Raw genomic sequence first — 20,238 nt, forward strand, 5'->3', positions numbered from 1 at the left:
CATACACATTTTGTACTGGTATTCAGTTTAGAAAAAATATTTTGTATAATACAAAAGAGGGACCTACCACCACCCCCTCCATTACAAGTGGTGGCAGCTTTAACCTGAATGTTCTTTACTTAAGGCCACAGGAACAGAATATCTCATTGCAGTTTTACTCTTTGAGAGTGCTACCTGAGACATGTCGCGGGCTGCTGTTTGCCAGGAGCTGTTTAGGCTGATTCAAGTGGGAACTAAACTTAAGTGTCTGAAAGAAAAAGAGAAGTTAGCACATTTTAAATTTCTTTGCAGGTTGAAATATATCATTTCAATTTGACCTTAAGTTTAACACTGATCTCTAGTGCTCAGAAAAATTAGAGGATTTTTTTTTTTATCGCTTCATATTCATTTTGAATTATCCCCTAATTTTTGTGAGCGGTGTATGTAAAAACAGTTACCCTTGTGCATTTTGTCGCTTGGCCCAGCCACTGCGAGGCTAACGGTACAAGAGTGTGAGATGTAAGTCCCAGGGAATGTGGCTTGAGTTCATTCTCTTTGACTGCAAATATCATAACAGGGACTACCGTCCTTGTATTTGGGCTCCTGGTTCAGTGCTCTTGTCCCACTGCCCTTTATAGAACCAGCATGAACATTTCCGCTAACTAAATTAAGTAGCCACAGACTTAATGATAAAATAACTGATTTTTGTGTCATGAAACCGTTTTGTTTTCTCAATCACATTACCTCCAATCCTCAAAAGAACCCTCCGATACGGTATTATTATTTTACAAATGGAGAAACTAAAGATCATTGAGCAGCTTGTTCAAAGTCAATACCCCTTAATGAGTGACAAAGCCAAGATTTAGGCACCAGTACCTGCCTAAGTCAGAAGATAAAGTATAAGAGTGGAAAGTAAGAGGAGAAGGCTGGAGGAAGAATGAGAGAGAAGGAGGAGGAAGAGGGAGAGGAAGAGGAAGAGCAGGAGAAGGAGAAATGTGTATTAGCAGGAAAAGATGGGGAGGAGAGAGAGGAAATGGAAGAGAGGAGAGAGAAAAGCAGATTTGGAGAAGAAGGGAGGGGAAGGAAGGGAGAAAGAGGAAGGGAGGACTTGAGAAGAGAAGCAACTTACTCCAGATTCTAGAAAGTGGAGGAGGAGGTTAGGAGGCCAGCAGCCAGATCTCAGAGCCACTGAGCCCCATGATTGAGTTCGGTGGTTGTTAAATAAGACAAACTCTTCTTATTTAACAGGTGTATGTTTCTTATCTGTGCATATACTACTTGTCTATAAAACTCATGATCATTATTGCTTAGAGAATAAATTAAAATCATTAATTAACTTAAAGAAAAATATTAGATAACTAGTACCCCAGGAAGTGATTTTAGAGGGCCTGGGACACAAATGTCTAAAGTTTGGGAAATTCTGCTGGGTTGTTACCCCATCTGCCTGTGCATGGTCATGAGAACAGGCTAGGCATTGGCGCTGATTTGGAATGTCATAGGCTGACAGCTATTTCTCCTTGCATCTGTGTTTTAACAGAGGGGCAAGTCAGAGGAACTACTCAGTGCCCTGGGGTGCCAAGACTTCCCTTCTGACTGTGAGGACTTGCTGGTGGAGCTTTTAGAAGTTGTTGACAATGAGAAACAGCAGCTGATGCCAGTCCATTCAAAAGGACACCTGGGTCAAGAGATGAAGCCCAAACATCTGGATCCCGACAGTGACTCTGGCCAGGGCAGCTATGACAGTCCTTCCCTTTTGTCCGAAAAGTGTGAGGAACCCCAGGAAAATCCCTCCACATTACTCACTCCTGAGGGCATTGAGAAGCCAGAGAACCCCGGTACCCCCACCAGGGATCCTCAGAGCACAAGCTTCTTCCATTCTGATGGACCCAAATCTGCGACGTGGCCTCTGTCACAGCTCCCCAGCCAGCACAGCCCCAGGTCCTCTTACGAAAACATTGCTGAAATGTGTAAGCTGGCCATGGGCACGGCGGGGACCTTAGCCACTCGGCTAGACAAAACAGACAAACCTGCTCTAACACTATTGAGCCCCACTGAGACTGAAGGGGAGGAAAAGGCAGCTGAGCAGAGGGAGGTGGACGGCTACCGTTCCTCCACTGACCCAGACACCCCGTGGCTGCTGCCCCTGGAGAAAGCCCCCTTTGTCTCTGCCAAGCCCTTGGATTACGTGGAGATTCACAAGATCAACAAAGATGGAGCACTATCATTGCTCCCCAAGCAGAAAGAGAACAGCAACGAGGCCGAGAAGTCTGGTTCCCCGAAAACCAGCAGGGAGTATGCGAAGGTGTCCAGGGTGATGGATAACAACATCCTGGTGTTAGTGCAGGACCCACGCACTCAAAGCCTGGCTTTGTTGGAAGAGGCAGCCGAGGATGCCCCACCACCCTTGCAGCAGAATCAAGGGGAGAAAGACCCAGCCCCCTTCACCATGACCCCAAGCAGCTGCAGACTCCAGCTGGCTGGGCTGGACTACCTGGACCCTGCATGTTTAAAGCACTCTTTTCAGTGATGGCTTCATTCATGGAATTCTTGGTTAAAATGTGATTTTCCCATAGCATACATGAAATGTACTCTACCAGAGAATGTTCGAGAACGGGGTTAGAATGACACTACTAAAACTCACAGTTCACTCCTTCTCATGCTCCATTTTCAACCCATTGCCTCTTTCTCCAACAGCCGATTCCAGAACAGACCGTTTTGTTTCCTGTGATTCGTAGATTTACTTTCGGCTATTAGTTATAAAATTGCATGTTCAATGACATGAAAGCACACTGCTTAGTATGCCTGAGGGTCATGCCAATAGGTACGTGGCCTCTGGAAAAGGCCTTTGCAGTTTGCTCTGTGACAGGAGGAAATGCAATAGTTAAAATAATTTAAGCACAGAAAGATGATCGAAATGAGAACGATGCCATGAAAACCGCTTTTGAAAACCAGTTGCTTCACCTTTGCGCGCCTCTTTCATTGTGTTAGGATCTACTAGATGCGACACCTTCAGAGGGTGCGTTCCGGCACACCTTACAAATTGTTTACATCGCTTCCCGTTGCCCGAGTGCTACATGGCAGATATGCACGGAAAAATGATGTCTCTAGTTTTACTCTTGAAATAGTTAGGATTTGTTAGGCGTGGGTTTTCTCCCCTAAATTGTATTTCATTCTACAGCCTCTAGAGAATATAGTTATGGAAAGTGAAATTTTCTTTGGAAAATTCACTGGAGGCAAATGAATTTGATGTGGTAAATCCTTCTAAAATGTTTTCCTACTTCATTTCAGCATGATAGATACAGACTAATCTTAGTGAAAAAAAAAAAATGAAAAAATCCCCAAATACAAACTTTAATTTAAAAGATAATCACAGCAGGACACAAATGGAGACTCTGCCTTACTGTACATACGAACTCTACTTTAATACAGACCCACACGTTTAACAAAGTATTTTTAAAGACTATTTTTCTATCACTTAGGGAAAATAAAAGAGAATTTTCTATCTTCCCAGTATAGCTGTTTACGTATTCAGTGGGAACAGCATTTTCTGCTATGAGGCTGTAATGAGTCTTTACAGTACGTGATAGTATATATATGCAGTCCCTGTTTGTGGAGTAAATGCCATATGACCCAAAGCCCACTGAGGAATGTGAAGTGGATGACAATATACAATGTCCAATATGGTGTAGTGTAGTTTATCTGAGTCTTTTATCTCCAGGATACGTTGAACAACCATCACCAAACTAGAGTGTTAGGGCTCTCCACAGACAGAAATTACTTCTCCCGTAATTTAGGGCTCACCTGGGGCTTCTGCTCTTCTCTGGGTGAATATTCATGAAGTCACCATCAAAATAGAAGAGTGTTGGCGTCTAACTTGCTGTTTTAGAGAGACGGGTTTTGTTTGGCTTTGTTTTTATGAGCAATCTTGAGCAGTGAAAATACTTTAAGCAAAGCCATGAGTTAGCATCTCTCTGGAGTAGATCCATTTGCAAAACCCTGGCAAAGGCAGAGACAACACTCACATCAGAAGAGTCCAAATAGAAGTGTTCAGAAAGAGCATCTGTGGAGAGCTGTGAACAGCTACAAAGGCCAGTAAGAATCTGCAAGTCAGTTCCAAGGGCAGGCTCCCAAGGAGGGGTCGAAGCCTAGAGTTCCATTTTAAAGAGAACATCCATGACTCACGAACTGCCTCTCTCTATTTTTTATTTCACCTGATGGCAAATCCTTTCTCTGTGTCCACTCACTAGCTGGATGGAGAGAATTTGAGCTCATCCCTCTGAGTCAAATATTCCACCCCAACAAACCCATGTTGATAGGAACTGGACTCAGAGGCGGCCTGATGTTTGAAAGTGAACACAGTGCCAGAGCCTCCAGTATTCCAAAAGCAGTAGATCTGAGATCTATTCTCCCAATATATAAACAGCATAGCATAAGGGAACATTGGGAAAAGTTGTCCACGTTCATTCAATCCCTTAGATCCTTGCAGCGAAGGACCGGCTGCGTCATCATCACGTGGGTGCTGCGTGAAAATGCAGAATCTAAGTCTCCCTGCCCCAGACCCACAGATTCAGTCAGCAGTTTGCCAAGTTCCCCATGATTCACGTGTGTGAATCATGAAGTTTGAGAGGCACAGCCCTGGATGACCATTGTCACTGAAGGCTATTTTAGTGCATGGAAACTCCTCTCTTAGAAAGTACGAGTCAAGTCTCTTTGACTCACACTGAACAACACTGTATGTAAGGAGAAGGCATAATTTTTTTTAATCTATTAGTAGTTGAAGATTCGCACAATGGTAGAAAATGACCTGCAGAAATGCATACACCTTCCAAGAAGCCTGGTGGCTGTAGTCCCCCTTGAGTAGCATTGAACTTAGATTCTGCCTTCCAAAGCCAATACAGACTAGAGTTTTCCCAAAATAGTTCATTGTCCTTCAAGATGTTTATCAATTACTGTGATAGTTTGAAAATTAAAAAATAATCTGATTTTGGTATATATGAAAAAACTGTTATGGGTAAAGACTCCACTTGAACTAAATTCCTTAAAAATACTAATTAGTCACTCATTAAGTCAAATCAAGACTATATTTCTTGGCCAATTAGAACTCTATATTTGAATTAAGTTTTAAGGGTTTTTTATCATTGAGTAGGACATTTCCTATCAATGAAACAGCATGTCAAATGGAAGGATGCAGATTGAGGGTCAAGAGTCCCAGGTGCAGTCCTGACCATGTCACTTTAGACAGATCAACTCCCTTCTCTAGGCCTCAGTTTCCTCAGAAGGAAATATTGGAGCAAATAATTTCTAATGTCCTTTTAAACTCCGACTCCTTGATTCCATGACTCACTGAATATTTTTTAGCTAAGATAATTTAACCAATTTCTTGTATCTTAATTAAGCTAATAAGCCCTTCACCATAGAAATACAAGTACTTGTTAGTCATGTGCTTATTGTATTTTCCCTTTAAATCATCAGTTCTGGTTGGTCCTAACATATTGCATTTGCATTTTATAAATTATATAGACACAGAATTGTAGTCTAATATTATGTGCAAAGATGTGTGTAAAGAGAAGGGCCATGAGACTTAAAAAAAAAAAAAAGACATTGAATGTGACTCTACTTTTTAGAAAAATTCTTTTGCTGAATCAAACCATGCTTATTCTTTGCTAAGTCCAACAGCCCCAAATCTCTTTTCTTACATCTGATTGATGATTCTGGTATGTTTTTTCTCTCCTGGATTACCAAACAACTTTGCACAGTTGGTTTAAAGAGCCTTATGCTCTGAATTACAAAAAAATCTTTTTAAAAAAAAAAAAGCCTAAGTATTCATCTTACAAAGCACATGGAAACAGGATAGCCAATGAGTGATTTGTGGAGGCTCATGACCCAAACTGCAAAGTGTCCTGTGGTCAATTTTTACAAATGGGTGTTAGGCACCTCTGTATGAGCACAAGTCACCATTAGCCACTGTCACTGACATTTAACTGACTCTACTTCTCCTAAGTGCCTCAGGCCAATCCCGGCAGGCAGTTATGGACTCAAGACTTGCTTTCACTGGTTTGGTCCAAAGGGATTCAATCCCTTAGCACCTGTACAAGATCAAGGGGTTTGTCACCTTTTCCCATAGTGACCCAGGAAGTCTTATAAGCAAAAGAGCAACTGGAGGCTGGAGGAAAGCTGGCTGCCCGGCCCTGCCCGGCACTTCCAGAAGGACGCGACCCTCCTTGTAGTAACTTCCCCGTTACTGTAGTGTAGACAAGATAGAAACGGATTTGTACACATTTTACAAAGTGCCTTTCTTTATTTTTATATTTTTTAAGTTTTCATTTTACAAAAAAAAAAGAAAAAGTGTGTCAATGGAAAAGTAAATGTTCTTTTTTGTATGTAAAGGAATGGAGAAGCCAGAAAGGGAATGATAAAATGGTCTAAGATCCAACCAGCAACTTTTCAGCAAATTTTTAAATTTGTTTTTAAATACAGTAATTTCAACCAGTACGCCACAAGAGGCATACCGGTGAGCCACAAGAATTTTTAAAACATGCAATACCTGACCTCTTTTCCCTTAGATTGTCAAATAAACAAGTGACAAAACCAACACAACAATAGCTTAGCTGTCTGGTGTGAATGAATCAAAATTATACCTACTTTTGTCGGGTATATGGTATATTTTTTGGTGTGCCACAGAATTTTAGTAATTAGTTTACGTGTACCAAGAGATGAAAAGGTTGAAAATCGCCGGTTTAATTGAATTGCCACAGAGCCGATGTGAATAGTGTAACTTACTTTGTCTGAGAAGAAAGTGACTGTGGCTAGAGTTTGAGGATCAGCCTGCCACCCTCCAGACTTCAATTTACAAACATATTGATGAACTTTTGAATGGCTTTGAATTGCATGGCTAGGCCTGGAAATGGAACATTGTACACACACAGGGAAATGTAAATGACTTTGGATTACTACCCTAGTGTTGACTAATATAGATTTGCCATTGTTAAAAGAGTCACACGTACATCAGTAAACAAATTTCTTTCTTTGCCCTTTCAGCTCAAGCACAGTTGTGTTGCTCCTAGGGTAGTGGGCTGAGCATTCAATTTCCAGGTCTAGGTCACGCTACTGCCACTAAACAAGCTATGTGACCTTATGCAAGTCCTTTAAACTCTAAAGTTTCCCTACCTATTAACTAAATGGCTTGGTCTAAATTGTGTCAAAGGCCTCATACAGCTCTACCCACCTTTGATCCTTGCGACCTCAGTAAAATCTAGGGTTTCTGGACGAAGGTCCAGGTATCGTCAGAAAAGCACTGTCAATGTGCCCTTAACCTGAAGCAATGAACGGTGTGGCCGCCACAAAGCTTGAGAGAAAAACAGAGGTCGGTTCCTCCAAGTCAGACTGATTTGATGTAATGTCTTTGCCCCTCCTCTTCCTCTGAGTGGTCCATACGTGCGGGCTCTTTTTTCTCTCACTCCAAGGCCTATAGCTTTCTTAGGGGTTAATCATGGCTTTAGCAACCATACAACCTGAGAAAAATGAAATTATTCCTAAACAATGATTCTGGCCCTGCCAGAGACCGAGTCAAGTGTTAAATCAGCCACACAGATATCAGGGTTGAGGGTTCCAAGTTACCTAATTTGGAGATTTAAATGCTTAGAGATGCTAGCCTTATTCATTAATTGCTTAATTAATTCAAAGGCCATTAATAAATCCAAGTGACATTGATGACTCAGTTCTGGAGGTCTTAAACAGAAACTTAAACACACAGAAGGTTTGTTTGAGAGCTTCTGATCTAACCAGGAGTTCTCTCTTTAATCAGGGCCTGGATGTGCAAATCACATGGGAGCTCTCTCCCCAGACTTGTGTCCTTCAGAAAGGTGATTTTTGGTCTGGACCCTCACTTGTATATATTTCAAAAAAAAGAAAAAGAAAGCTAGCAAATAGAACATTTTCAGAGGTTTGGGCATCTCAGGATTTCATAAAATGCCAAGAGTAGCTTGCTAAACCCAAATTTTATGAGACCTGATGAATCCATAATCTATTCAGTGTTCTGAGTTTACGGCTAAGAGATGGACATAATTCACAATACCATAGGCCCGCTACTGGTTTGTCCACATTTATTAGTCTTAGGCTGTGATTTCAAGTCAGGACGTATGGAGACATGCAAAGAGGAAAAACATATCCCATTTATGTAATTGTGGTCAGTGAATAGAGAGACCCTTTGATAGTCTTCATTTATTAGTTAATTTTTTTTTCTGCATCTGATTAGAAGGAAAAAAAAACAATTAACTCTCAAAACTTTGGCTACTTAAGTTGTAATCAAAAATAACCTTTAATAGTTGTGATCAAGTTTTGCTTTACCTGAATGAACTTCAAACTACAGTCTGAGTTTTTCCATGCAAATTTCAGAAGACCTGAGGGGGAAATCTTTTTGTTTTGCTATGTGACATTAGAAAACGGCATGGCAGAGATACCTCTGAAAAATAATTTGCTTTATATAATTCCTGATGAAATGATTTTGAATTTCTCAAAGTAACTACCTCCCCTTCTTGTCCTAATGTTCTTTCTTTGAAGCTGCTATTGTTTAGAACGAAGGGTGTCATGTCTCATGCGTTGACTATTTTTCAGTGGCTATATCTGTTGTATTTGCCATGTGATATTCCTGACTTTAAAGTAACTATTTTATATATAAATATATATATTGCTTGAATTGGTTCACAAACTATATGACACATTGAAATATATAATCAATCCTCATATTGTGAAACTTATAAAAGACCAATGAAAATAATTATTTAATGAACTAACAATCTATCCATATGTAGTTTCAATATGATTGTGTCAATGTCTGTAAAACAAAACTGAAGGAAATATGTAATCATATAATTCTGTTGAAGCCATGAATATATTAATTTTTTTCTTAATTTTTGTCTAGAAGTAGTATAATGTGCCATTTGTAGAGCTGATCTGGGTGTTAAGTGTTCAAAGTACAACCAACAATTATTTGAAAGTCAACCCCTCGGCTTTGCGTCATGTAACCTCTTATACTTCTTGAGTGTGATTTGCATCATGAGGCTTGCTTTGTGCTTGATCATTCATTTTTCAAACTTAAGAGTCTCATGTGGAAACCAAAGCAATCTAGAACCAGCCCACTGGGTGATCTGTGTCTTCTGTAAAGCCATATTGAAGTAAAGACTGTGTCATCACATAAGGTTCCATATTTTCAAAGCTACCACTACCTCTGCTTTTTCTCTTCCCTAGAGAATGCTAAGCAAAGTTCTTCAACAATAAGTGGGAACTTGAGAAGTGCTTATTACAAAAGTTGTTGGATGGGTTTGTTTGTTTGTTTGTTTGTTGTTTGTTTTTACATGAGAATACACCTTCTAATTCACCACTTGTCAGGTTTATGCCAGGTTGTCTCAATAGCCATTCTTACACCTAAAAAAAAACTGGATGATGAGTAAGGAACAGAAAGAAGGCATAGTAATTCACAGATGAAAAACCAACAAAACCAGAGTGCAGATGTTTTTCCTAACTATATGGTACCTGTTGCCCAAAGTCATGATGATAGTAACTCTCACAAATTTGATTTTCCTAAATATACCTAGAAATAAATCTTTTCTTTATTTGATTTATACATAAAATATATTATGGTATGAGAAAAGTCAATCATATATCAGAAGTAATCCTCTTTTGATTTTTAAAATTTATTTCTACATGTACTTATTATAATGCCTATTTTTTTCCATTTTGCCTTAAAGAATTATAGAAGACTATAGTCAACTGAATTCTCTTACATTTTAAATTCTGTATATCTTTGGTTACTGCATATTATGCTGTTTTTAATGGATTTATTCATTTATCTCCTTCCATTGTGAAGAGACAATGTGAGCAGTCAGTTAAATCTTTGTCATTAGTCTGGGAGACTGTGGTAACTGCCATTATCATAACATCTTCAATTTTACTGCACGTCAAAAACAATGCTTGCCAAACATAATCTTAGCCATCCCAATATAATATGGTCATTATATTTCTACTCATGTTATTGAAAATTCCCAGCTCAGTGCCTGGCTCAATAAATGTTTATTTCCCTTGCCTACCCTTTCTCTCTTTTTTTATGTGACATGGAAATGAGCAGAATAACATGTGTGTGGTTGAAATAATTTTCTTGAAGAGTTTTTGCTGCAAAAGGATCTATTATCCAGGAATTAAGTTGAACCACAACAGTTTTCCTCCTTTCTCTTCACCATATGATTGCAAACAGGAGTGCTCCCCGTGACCCACGCCTTTCACTAAAGGGAGATGGGACCACCGTGTACTGGGGATCAAATCAGATGAGCTCGTTGAAATACGTATTGTGAAATGAAGGAAAGACCAAACCATTAAAAATAATAATAAAGGGATTTTTTTTTTTTTTTTTTTTTCTTTTTCATTTTTCTGAAGCTGGAAACAGGGAGTGACAGTCAGACAGACTCCCGCATGCGCCCGACAGGGATCCACCCGGCACGCCCACCAGGGGCGGTGCTCTGCCCCCCAGGGGGCGATGCTCTGCCCATCCTGGGCGTCGCCATATTGCGACCAGAGCCACTCTAGCGCCTGAGGCAGAGGCCACAGAGCCATGCCCAGCGCCCGGGCCATCTTTGCTCCAATGGAGCCTTGGCTGCAGGAGGGGAAGAGAGAGACAGAGAGGAAAGCGCGGCGGAGGGGTGGAGAAGCAAATGGGCGCTTCTCCTATGTGCCCTGGCCGGGAATCGAACCCGGGTCCTCCGCACGCTAGGCCGACGCTCTACCACTGAGCCAACCGGCCAGGGTGGGTATTTTTTTTAACAGTATGAATCCTCCATATTACTAACATCTTTTCTGACAAAATTTTTCAGATTAAGTATAAAATGATAACCTTTTACTTTTAACAACTCTAGATCCAGAAATCTTCACCTCCTGTCCATGCTTATGGTGCAGAATAGGGGAATGAATGGCATGGGGTTTTCTGGTTCTCTAATGCCATTCTTACAGGGGAATGAAAAGTCTCTTGCGTATCACACTCTAAAACTTGGCCTCCAACAAAGAAACGCTGAGTCCCCCATGCTTACATCGGTTCCATCTGTCTTTAATACTTGTGCACACTTTCACTTTTAAGCAGCAAAAATTGGAGTGTCAGCCACCAGGCACCGCAATCACATAATTTACGAGGAGCTGGAAAAGTAATATGTAGCTCGTTTTCCAAAACCACTGCATGTGCTTTTCTGAAAGAAAACAGAAAATATATATTTCCATATCTGGCCGGGAAAGAGTTTGAAACTTTACCCACACCCGACTCCCTATAACATACTAACCAAGCTTTATATATTCTAAATCTCTTCTATTTTTTAGGGACTGGGAGATATAACTTTCATTTAGTAGAAAGCTTGAAGTCTCGGGGGCAGAAATAGAGTAAAACAAGAAGGGTATATAGGAAAAGAGTCTGGTCAAGGCACATATGAGAAGCAACTACAAGTTGATGCTTCCTGCTCCTCCTCTCCACCTTTATCTCTCTAAAATCAATAAATAAAATCAAAAAATTTTTTAATTAATAAATCACTTCCTGAACAATGGCTTTTGGGGGTTCTTTTTACACACAGATGAAACGTATTTTATGAAAAAAAAAGTAAATTTTTCTTCTACAAATTTTATTAGGAAATTTTTTTAAAAGAAGAAAAGGACAGCATTCTAAGCTCCTCTGGATATAAAACACAGACACATGCTCAAATATTTGTCTTAGAACACTCATCCAGGCGTCCTTTCTAGACTCACAGTTTTTTGTATTCATCTTTCAACACATTCCTTAATTTTATTTTCCTGTTAATTCTAAATCAAAACTGACATCTTGCTTCCAAGCCAGCTAAACTCTGCATCTTCCCTTTCCCTCAGTCTTTATTTATGTGCCAAACTTGAGCCTTAAAAACGTAAATATGTTTGGAAGTACCCAGAAGTTCCTTAGTCCTTCTGGGAACAACTAAGATCAATCAAAGGGACACTTTCCAAATCTGATATATAATAAACTTTCCCAAATGAAACTTAAGCCACAAAACTCAGTGCCAAGGATTCACGCTTTCTTTTGTTTGTTTCTTTCTACCTAGAATTATCTTCCGTCTTCACATAAAACTCTAGCTGTGATTACTCTTCCATTTATGATCTATTTATTGAATAAAATATTTTGTAAACACTTGAAAACTACAGAGGATGATATAACAAAGATCAATTACCAACACTCAGATTTCATGAATATTAACATCTCATCGTTTCTGTTCCTTACCTTTTTTTAAAAAAAAATAAATGGCACATCACAGATGCAGTAATATACATCCCTCAATAACAAAATCCTCTATCTTTTTCTCTATTGGTAACCACAATCTTGTAGCTGTTATGTATTCTTCTTGGCCATTAAAAAATGCCTCATCTATATGTATTCATGAACAATATATATCAATATTCTGGTGTTTATGAATTTTACATAGATAACAGTATATGTATTATGCACCTTAGTTTCTTTTTATTCAGCATTGGAGTCTTGAGATTCAAATAGCTCCAGCTTATTGGTTTTACCTGCTGTTTAAACCCTGCTCCTATCAACTCTCTATTTCCACTATTATACAGGACCCTGCAATGAACATTCATATGCAAGTCTCGCTTTTTGAGTATTTGCAAGACTTTCTCCAGGATCTACATAGATAAAATTGTTAGATCATATGGAACACAGAGCTCAACATGTCTTCAATGCCATTCTCTCCTTAATCATTACCTGATATCATCAGATTTTAATTGTTGATAATTTGACAAGCATAAGAGGATTTTGTTGCTGTTTGAATTCCATTCTACAGCTGAAGAACTCATCCTTTATGTGCTTATCTTCTCTCACCATTTTTGTTATCTTCCAAGTCTCTGCACAGGCCTGAGTCCTGCATCTGGGCATTCTATTACAGTCCAGTGGTCTGTTAATCTGATGGTCCCCTGTTTTATTACCGTAATTTTATGCAGTCTAATTTACCATCTGGTAAATTAATTCCTACACCTCTGTATTTTCTTAAAAAGTATTCTGGTTATTCTTGGCCATTTATTCATCATATGAGTTTTGAGATTAGCCCATGAACTTTCCTAAAAAAAATTGTGCAGCAAATTAAATCATCAATTAAATTTATGTATAATTTTGGAAGAATTTTAGATCTTTATAATGTAGTGTCTTCTTATCACGAACATGGTATATCAGTTTACTTTCTAAGGTCTTTAATAATAAAGCTTTATACTGTTCTTTATGTGTTTTATTAGATTCATTTTTAGGCACCATATAATTTTTGTTATTACGGTATTTTTTTTAAACATTATCTTATTCTAACTGGTTGTTGCTTGTATATAGAAACCACTAATTTTTTTTTCCTTTTTTTTTTTTTTGTATTTTTCTGAAGTTGGAAACGGGGAGGCAGTCAGACAGACTCCCGCATGCGCCCAACCGGGATCCACCCAGTATGCCCACCAGGGGGCAATGCTCTACCCATCTGGGGCGTTGCTCTGTTGCAACCAGAGCCATTCTAGTGCCTGAGGCAGAGGCCATGGAGCCATCCTCAGCGCCAGGGCCAACTGCTCCAGTGGAGCCTTGGCTGCGGGAGAGGACAAGAGAGACAGAGAGGAAGGAGACGGGGAGGGATGGAGAAGCAGATGGGCGCTTCTCCTGTGTGCCCTGGCCAGGAATCAAACTTGGGACTCCTGCACGCCAGGCCAACGCTCTACCACTGAGCCAACCGACCAGGGCTGAAACCACTCATTTTTTAATATTGATCCTATATCCTGAAACCTTACTGAACTCAATTATTAGTTCTTATAATTTGTAGGTTTTCTTGGATTTTCCCATTTTTATAATTATATCAATAAAATGTAACAACTTTGCTCTTGTTTTCTAATCCCTATACTTTTTTTCTTTTTCTTGATCTATTTCTTGGGGTTGGATTTCCAGTACAATGGTGAGTAGAAGCAGAGTAGTAGACAGCCTTTCTTGTTCCTGACTTTAACAATAATATTACTAAAAATTTATCATTAAGTATAGTGTTTCTTGTAGGTTTTTGCAGGTACACTTAGTGATATTAAAGACATTTCTTTCTATTTCTTGTTTGCTAATAATTTTTTTATTTTGAATTGTTGTTAAAAGCTCTCAAAATTTTTTCTGCATCTATCACTATAACAATATGGATATTCTCTGTTATTCATCTAATATGTAAATTATTATGGAGAATTAATTTAGAGAGAATAGTTAAATGTTAAATTACCCTCAAATTCTTGGAATAGCCCTGGTCGGTTGGCTCAGCGGTAGAGGGTCGGCCTGGCATGCGGGGGGACCCGGGTTCGATTCCCGGCCAGGGCACATAGGAGAAGCACCCATTTGCTTCTCCACCCCCCCCTCCTTCCTCTCTGTCTCTCTCTTCCCCTCCCGTAGCCAAGGCTCCATTGGAGCAAAGATGGCCCGGGTGCTGGGGATGGCTCCTTGGCCTCTGCCCCAGGCGCTAGAGTGGCTCTGGTCATGGCAGAGCGACCCCCCTGGTGGGCAGAGCGTTGCCCCTGGTGGGCGTGCTGGGTGGATCCTGGTCGGGCACATGTGGGAGTCTGTCTGACTGTCTCTCCCCGTTTCCAGCTTCAGAAAAATACAAAAAAAAAATTCTTGGAATAAATTTTATTTGGTTATGTTATATTTTTTGCAAACTTTATTGCATTTAATTTGCTAAAATTTTATTTAAGATTTTTGCATTTATGAGATTCTTTTTTTTTTTACTTCTTGAGATATAATCTCCTGAGGTGATTTGTAAGTTAAAGTTTTCTAAGATTAGAGAAATTTCTTTCTCCTTGTAATGTTACCAATTTTTGCTTCCTATATAGAGTGGGCAAAAGTAGGTTTACAGTTGTTCATATGGAAAACAATACAATAATTAATAAATAACAATACAAGAATAAACTCTGTTTCATGTACTCACAACTGTAAACCTACTTTCGCCACCCTGTATTTTGGGGCTGTATTATTAGGGGTTTATAGATTTAAGTGTTTGGTCTTCCTGATAAATTATCCTTTTCATTGTTAAACATGATCTCTTTTATCCTTAATGATTCTGTCTTGAGATCTTTTTCTCTGATACTGATACTGGTACGGTAGCTTTCTCTCTGGTGGTAATTCTCTAACAAGTCTCTTTCTGTTCCTTCACTTTCAACTGCTCTATGGCGTTATGCTGTAAGTGCATCTCTTATAAACAGCATATACAATAGTCCCCTTATCCATGGTTCCACTGTCCACAGTTTGCTACAGTAGCCAGTTGCAGTCTGAAAATATTAAATGGAAAATTCTAGAAATCAACAATTCGTAGGTTTTAAATTGTGTCTTGTTCTGAGTAGCATGAGAAAATCTTACGCTATTCTTCTCTACCTGGCCAGGATGTGAATCACCCCTTCGTCCCGCAGATCCCCCATGGATATGCTACCCACTTGTTAGCCCCTTAGTGGCTGCCTAGATCATCACAGAAAGAGACAGAAACCAAATTCACATGACTTTGATTACAGTATATTTTCATAATTGTTCTATTTTATTATTATTTATTGTTGTTAATCTCTTTCTGTGCCTTATTTATAAATTAAATTTTATCGTGGATATGTATTGACAGGGAAACCACATATACAGATAGGGTTCAATACTATCCATAATTTCAGGCATCCCCTGAGGGTATTGGAACAAACATATTCCCCACGAATAAGGGGAACTAGGTTTTGTGCTCATTCTATTTGAAAACATGTTCCTTACGTGATCGATCAGTTCCATTTTTCTTATCTGGTGCACTTTTCCTTTATTTTTCTTCTGCAATCTAAATGTCTTTGCAATTTGAAATATAAATCATCCAATTTTATAATGATTATTATAGGAACAAGATGAGATTAAAGGTCTTAAGAAGGTAATTTACTGTATGTAAGGGCCCAAGTTTAGGGGCGGCGCCCCCCCCATATAACCCTGGACATAAGGAGCCAACTTCTAAGAAATGTCATCCTGCTGTGATTGGAAAAAACAGAATGCTTTCATTGTGAAGTTCAAGGGATCATCAATAAGTGGAGAAATCCAAGCATTAAGAGAGGGGCCTATGCACCAGCCTACTTCTGCCATACATTCTACCGAAAAGAGATTGACTTGGATGTGCATGACCAAGTCTTCCCAATTTCATTCTCTGTCAGTCATTCAACCCCATCCACTGTTGAACAACACGTGATAAGCGCTGGGTTCCAGGCCCCGTGCTGAATCACATTAAGCATTAGGGGCGTCCCTTCTCTGTCCTGGAGATTGCAGTCTAATGGGAAGGCTCAGATAACCGAGGTCTCACCAGACTGACTTTTCAATAATATTCAGTCCAATAACTCCAAATGAGCCTTATCCAAAAAAGTTCATCTTAATAAATAAATAAAGGGACTTTGATTCTGCACCATTTTTCAAGAAAATCATGGCTGCATGAAACTGATTACAGGGTTACAGGGTCTGAGCCACAGCTCCCATCAGCTCTGCCCTTCTTCTAAGCGCCCTGCACATGCCACCCTTCCTGGCCAGCTCACTGGAAAAGGCCGTCCCTATAGTACAAGGTTTCCTGTGACTGAGGGGTCATCTGGGATCCTTCTAAAACGTTCCCACTTCCTCCAGTTCCACAACTTCTAAATGACTTAGGAAAGGGACAGGATCACTTTGGAAAAACTTTTATTTACCCTCAGTAACTCTTACAAGACCCCGCTCTGTTATTGGCAGAAGGACTGGGGGCAAAAAGCAAAGTTCAGTCCACTCAAGACTTAAATGATAACTCATTAATTAACTTGTCTACAAAAAAAAAAAAAGCTTCTTCTATAATCATTAACATGACAACACAATTCCCATGTTTCCCCCATTTGCCAATTATCTTTTTCAAAAGGAAATGCCAAGTTTTTTTACCTGATGGAATACATTCTGTACCTTCAAAGGAATTCATCATTTGGGAAATAAAGTTGGCAGGGGACTGCTCCTCCTGTTCGCCGTCCTGTAAATGAGGTAGCTCCTCGTCTCTGCCTTTCTGTAAAAGGGAAGAAATTACACCTGATCTGCTTGCAGGGGAGTGAAGAAAAAGATCCACAGCAGATATCTCTTCAAGTCCCTTGTTACTGACAGACCACAGCTGTTTACCAAGAATGGTTTCTGTGAATGTATGGTAGGAGATCTTGGACTGATACTTCAAGTGACTCCTAGATGGAGGATGATGCTCTGGAGGAAATCTGTTTTCTCCTCACCCCAGTTTTCAGATCAGTGGACCCAGCATCTTAGAAAACAATTTGGTGCAATGTTAGTGAGATTGTAAATGGATGCCATTTTACTGGAGTGCATTTAAAATGTACATACACTTCAACTTAGACATCTCTCTTCAAGGAATTTACTCAAGAAAAACATAATTAGCACAGAGCACAAAATTCTATGTCCTAAGATGTTGTAGAAAATAAAGCTTTCCGTCAATAGGGATTCATGACATAAAATACACGGAGACTTCTAGCTTTATCTTCAACATGCCACGAGCTTGGATGTTGTCGCTCTCATTTTTACAACAAAAAGCTGGACAAACTGAAAACTAATGATTTGATTTTAATCCATCAGAGAAGAGAGGTGGCAGAGTGAGTTGTCACTCTGAAATCTACAGATAACAGTCAAGACGTGCTTAACTTGTAGCCAAAGCCACCCTTCCAGAGCCATAACTGGTAGGAACATTTAAACAGTAATTTTGACAAATCGCTGGAGGGCTGGTGTAGACTAGTGTGAGAATGAGATGCTCCCTGGTTGCCACAGTCTTAGGAGGACCCCACACTCTTGTGGATCTTACCTAAAGGAACATCACCGCTTCCGTGGTGAGGATCCCCCCCACCCACTGCTCTGGCTGGGGAAAAGGAAGACTAATCATTGTGAAATGAATGCATAAGTAAGTGGAACAACAAATCTCTCTCCCCCTTCTTTCTCTTTAAAATCAATAAATTTTTTAAAAAAAGAATGTCTTTGGTAGGCTTATCAGTAGACCAGACACAGCTGAAGAAAGGGTCAGTGAACTCAAAACAGGTAATAGAAACTTCCCAAACTAAAATGCAATGAGAAAAAGTAGGAAAGAAACATAACAGAACCTCTAAGAACTGTGAAATAATTTCAAAAGGTGTAATATATGTGTAATTGAAATACCAGAAAGAGAAGAAAAAACAGAGGTGAATTGGGTGAAGTAATAATGGTCAAGAACTTCCCCAAATTAAATATATCATGAAGTATTAAATATATTATGAAAAATATATTATGAAATGTGAGAGTGACTCGCATTTAAATTATATTTAATTAAAGTAAATTAAATATATTATGAAAAAATTAGGAAAGATGACTCAGGTCTATATTATTGCATGAAAAGCTGCATTTTTGCATGAAAAGCTGCATTATTGACTGTCGGCAGTTTATAAAAAAGCATGTACATACACAGGCATGCCCATGGTGAAAGATTTCTGAAAGAGATTTTACTAAAAGGTTATGGTCAGATTTAGTGTGATTTTACTTTCTTAATTATGCTCATTTTAGGCTTGATTGTATTTATTTTCACACAAAAAAATATTGCTCACAAAAATTAGGGGATATTTTATCACTTCATATCCATTTTAAAATATCCCCCAATTTTTGTGGGTAGTATATATTGTTATGATAACGGTTTTAAATAAAAAAGACACTACTCCTTTTGCAGTTAGTTATTCAGAATGCAGCAGTTTGTGTGCCCAGGGTAGGCAGCCCCTAATGTTATTGGGTGCCTCTCACCATAACAATCTCTAAACTTACAACCCAAGAAGAATTTCAAGTCAAAGGAGTTTGCAGCCTGCAGAGGTCACAAAAGCAAAGTTGATCACAGCCCAGTGGAGTTAAAGAACATATAGCAGACTTCAGGAATTGGGTATTTTCTCACCTCGGCCCAACAGCAAGACAGATTGGACATAAGAAGAGGCTATGTCACCTCTGGCCTCACTGACATTGGTCATTCTCACAGCAGGTGAGCAGCCAGATTACACAGCTCCTCCCCACAGCCCCCAATGCAGAAGGAGCTGGGAGCTGGGTGCCCCATGCAAAAGCGGACTATTTACATGGACTTTAGAACACTTTTTGAGCTTGCCTCCGGTGCGCATTTGGGGTACAAGGTTGCTTCCTAGGTGTCAGTAGATGATGTAACCAAGCCAACTGTCCCCTTGCAGGGTGACAGGAGATGTCCCCCTTGTATGGTACTCACCCATCTTCCCATGCTCCCTAGTTCCAATTGCCTTTGTCACTGTCCTGCTTCCGCAATGCCAAGCACACAGTCATTCTTGCTTGGAAACCTGAAAGAACTATTCTCAGAGCAACCTGGATAAGTCTTAGAATTGTGGCTCTTGAGTGGGGAGAAAAAAAAAAGGACACATATTCACATAAATTAAAAATGCACTTACCACAAACAGTGCACAATTTACAAGAATACGTGCCAACAAAAAGATATATACTAAATACACTAAATAGCTGTCTATAAAGATGAGGGAAGGCAGAGGCAAGAATGACAAATGAGAATTTAAGAAATTAAAATGCAATAAAAATAAAGCACGGTAACACCTCTCATTCTTCTTGCCTTGTTCAGGGGCCTACGGGGATGTCCAGCTGCCTAGAGCCTTCCCTGGATCATTGGTGCCCCTCTCCTTCCCCCAGGAGCACCCTCCCCCATTGGTCCCTCTTTTCTTCCTCTAAGACCCCTCAATACCGATACTGGTTTCTTTATCCATCCACATCATTCACACTGTTCTTTCCCCTCTCTTTGTTATTCCCACCCCTCCATCTCAATCTTTGACCCTTCCTCTACACCAGGGGTCTCAAACTCGCGGCCTGCCGAACAATTTTGTGCGGCCCGCAGACTAGTCCACGAAGTTCAAAATATTTTGGATAAAATTAAGTAAGCCTAGGGACCTACTTGTATTTGCCGAACGGCTGTGATCTTGCTCTGCGGCCCACATGCTGAGTTGAGTTTGAGACCCCTGCTACACCCATCGCCATCCTCCTCCTGCACGGAGAGGCTCACCCTGACAAGACGTCAGTGAAACACAACACTAACAAAAGTAGTCCAGAAGATCTTCATTTTGCCTGCTTGCCTACTCTCTTTCCTTTCCCCCCTCCCTTCCCCCAGTCCCTTTTTCTTTCTCTCCCTAGGGCACTATAAAAGCTCTGGGCTTGCCTGA

The 20,238-nt window shown here is 39.8% G+C and overlaps 1 protein-coding gene and 1 long non-coding RNA gene across 6 annotated transcripts in view; one reads left to right on the plus strand and one right to left on the minus strand.

The window, feature by feature from the left end:
- The window catches only part of PRLR (prolactin receptor), a 164,823-nt gene extending 154,453 nt beyond the window's left edge, over positions 1-10,370 (plus strand). For all 5 annotated transcript variants that reach the window (XM_066373574.1, XM_066373564.1, XM_066373582.1 and 2 more), the window contains exon 10: positions 1,517-10,370. In XM_066373574.1, coding sequence (XP_066229671.1) covers positions 1,517-2,506 — 990 coding nt within the window. In that variant the 3' untranslated portion in view covers positions 2,507-10,370. The remainder of the gene's footprint in view (positions 1-1,516) is intronic.
- Positions 10,371-10,952: 582 nt separating this feature from the next.
- On the minus strand, positions 10,953-20,234 carry LOC136398945 (uncharacterized). The gene is made up of 4 exons (XR_010750074.1): positions 20,082-20,234; positions 19,269-19,406; positions 17,075-17,294; positions 10,953-11,207 (listed from the first exon to the last, which is right to left on the minus strand). It is a non-coding gene; the product is annotated as an uncharacterized lncRNA (long non-coding RNA).
- Positions 20,235-20,238: the final 4 nt, after the last annotated feature.

This window comes from Saccopteryx leptura, chromosome 1 (assembly GCF_036850995.1).
Source record: "Saccopteryx leptura isolate mSacLep1 chromosome 1, mSacLep1_pri_phased_curated, whole genome shotgun sequence".
Lineage (NCBI taxonomy): Eukaryota > Metazoa > Chordata > Mammalia > Chiroptera > Emballonuridae > Saccopteryx > Saccopteryx leptura.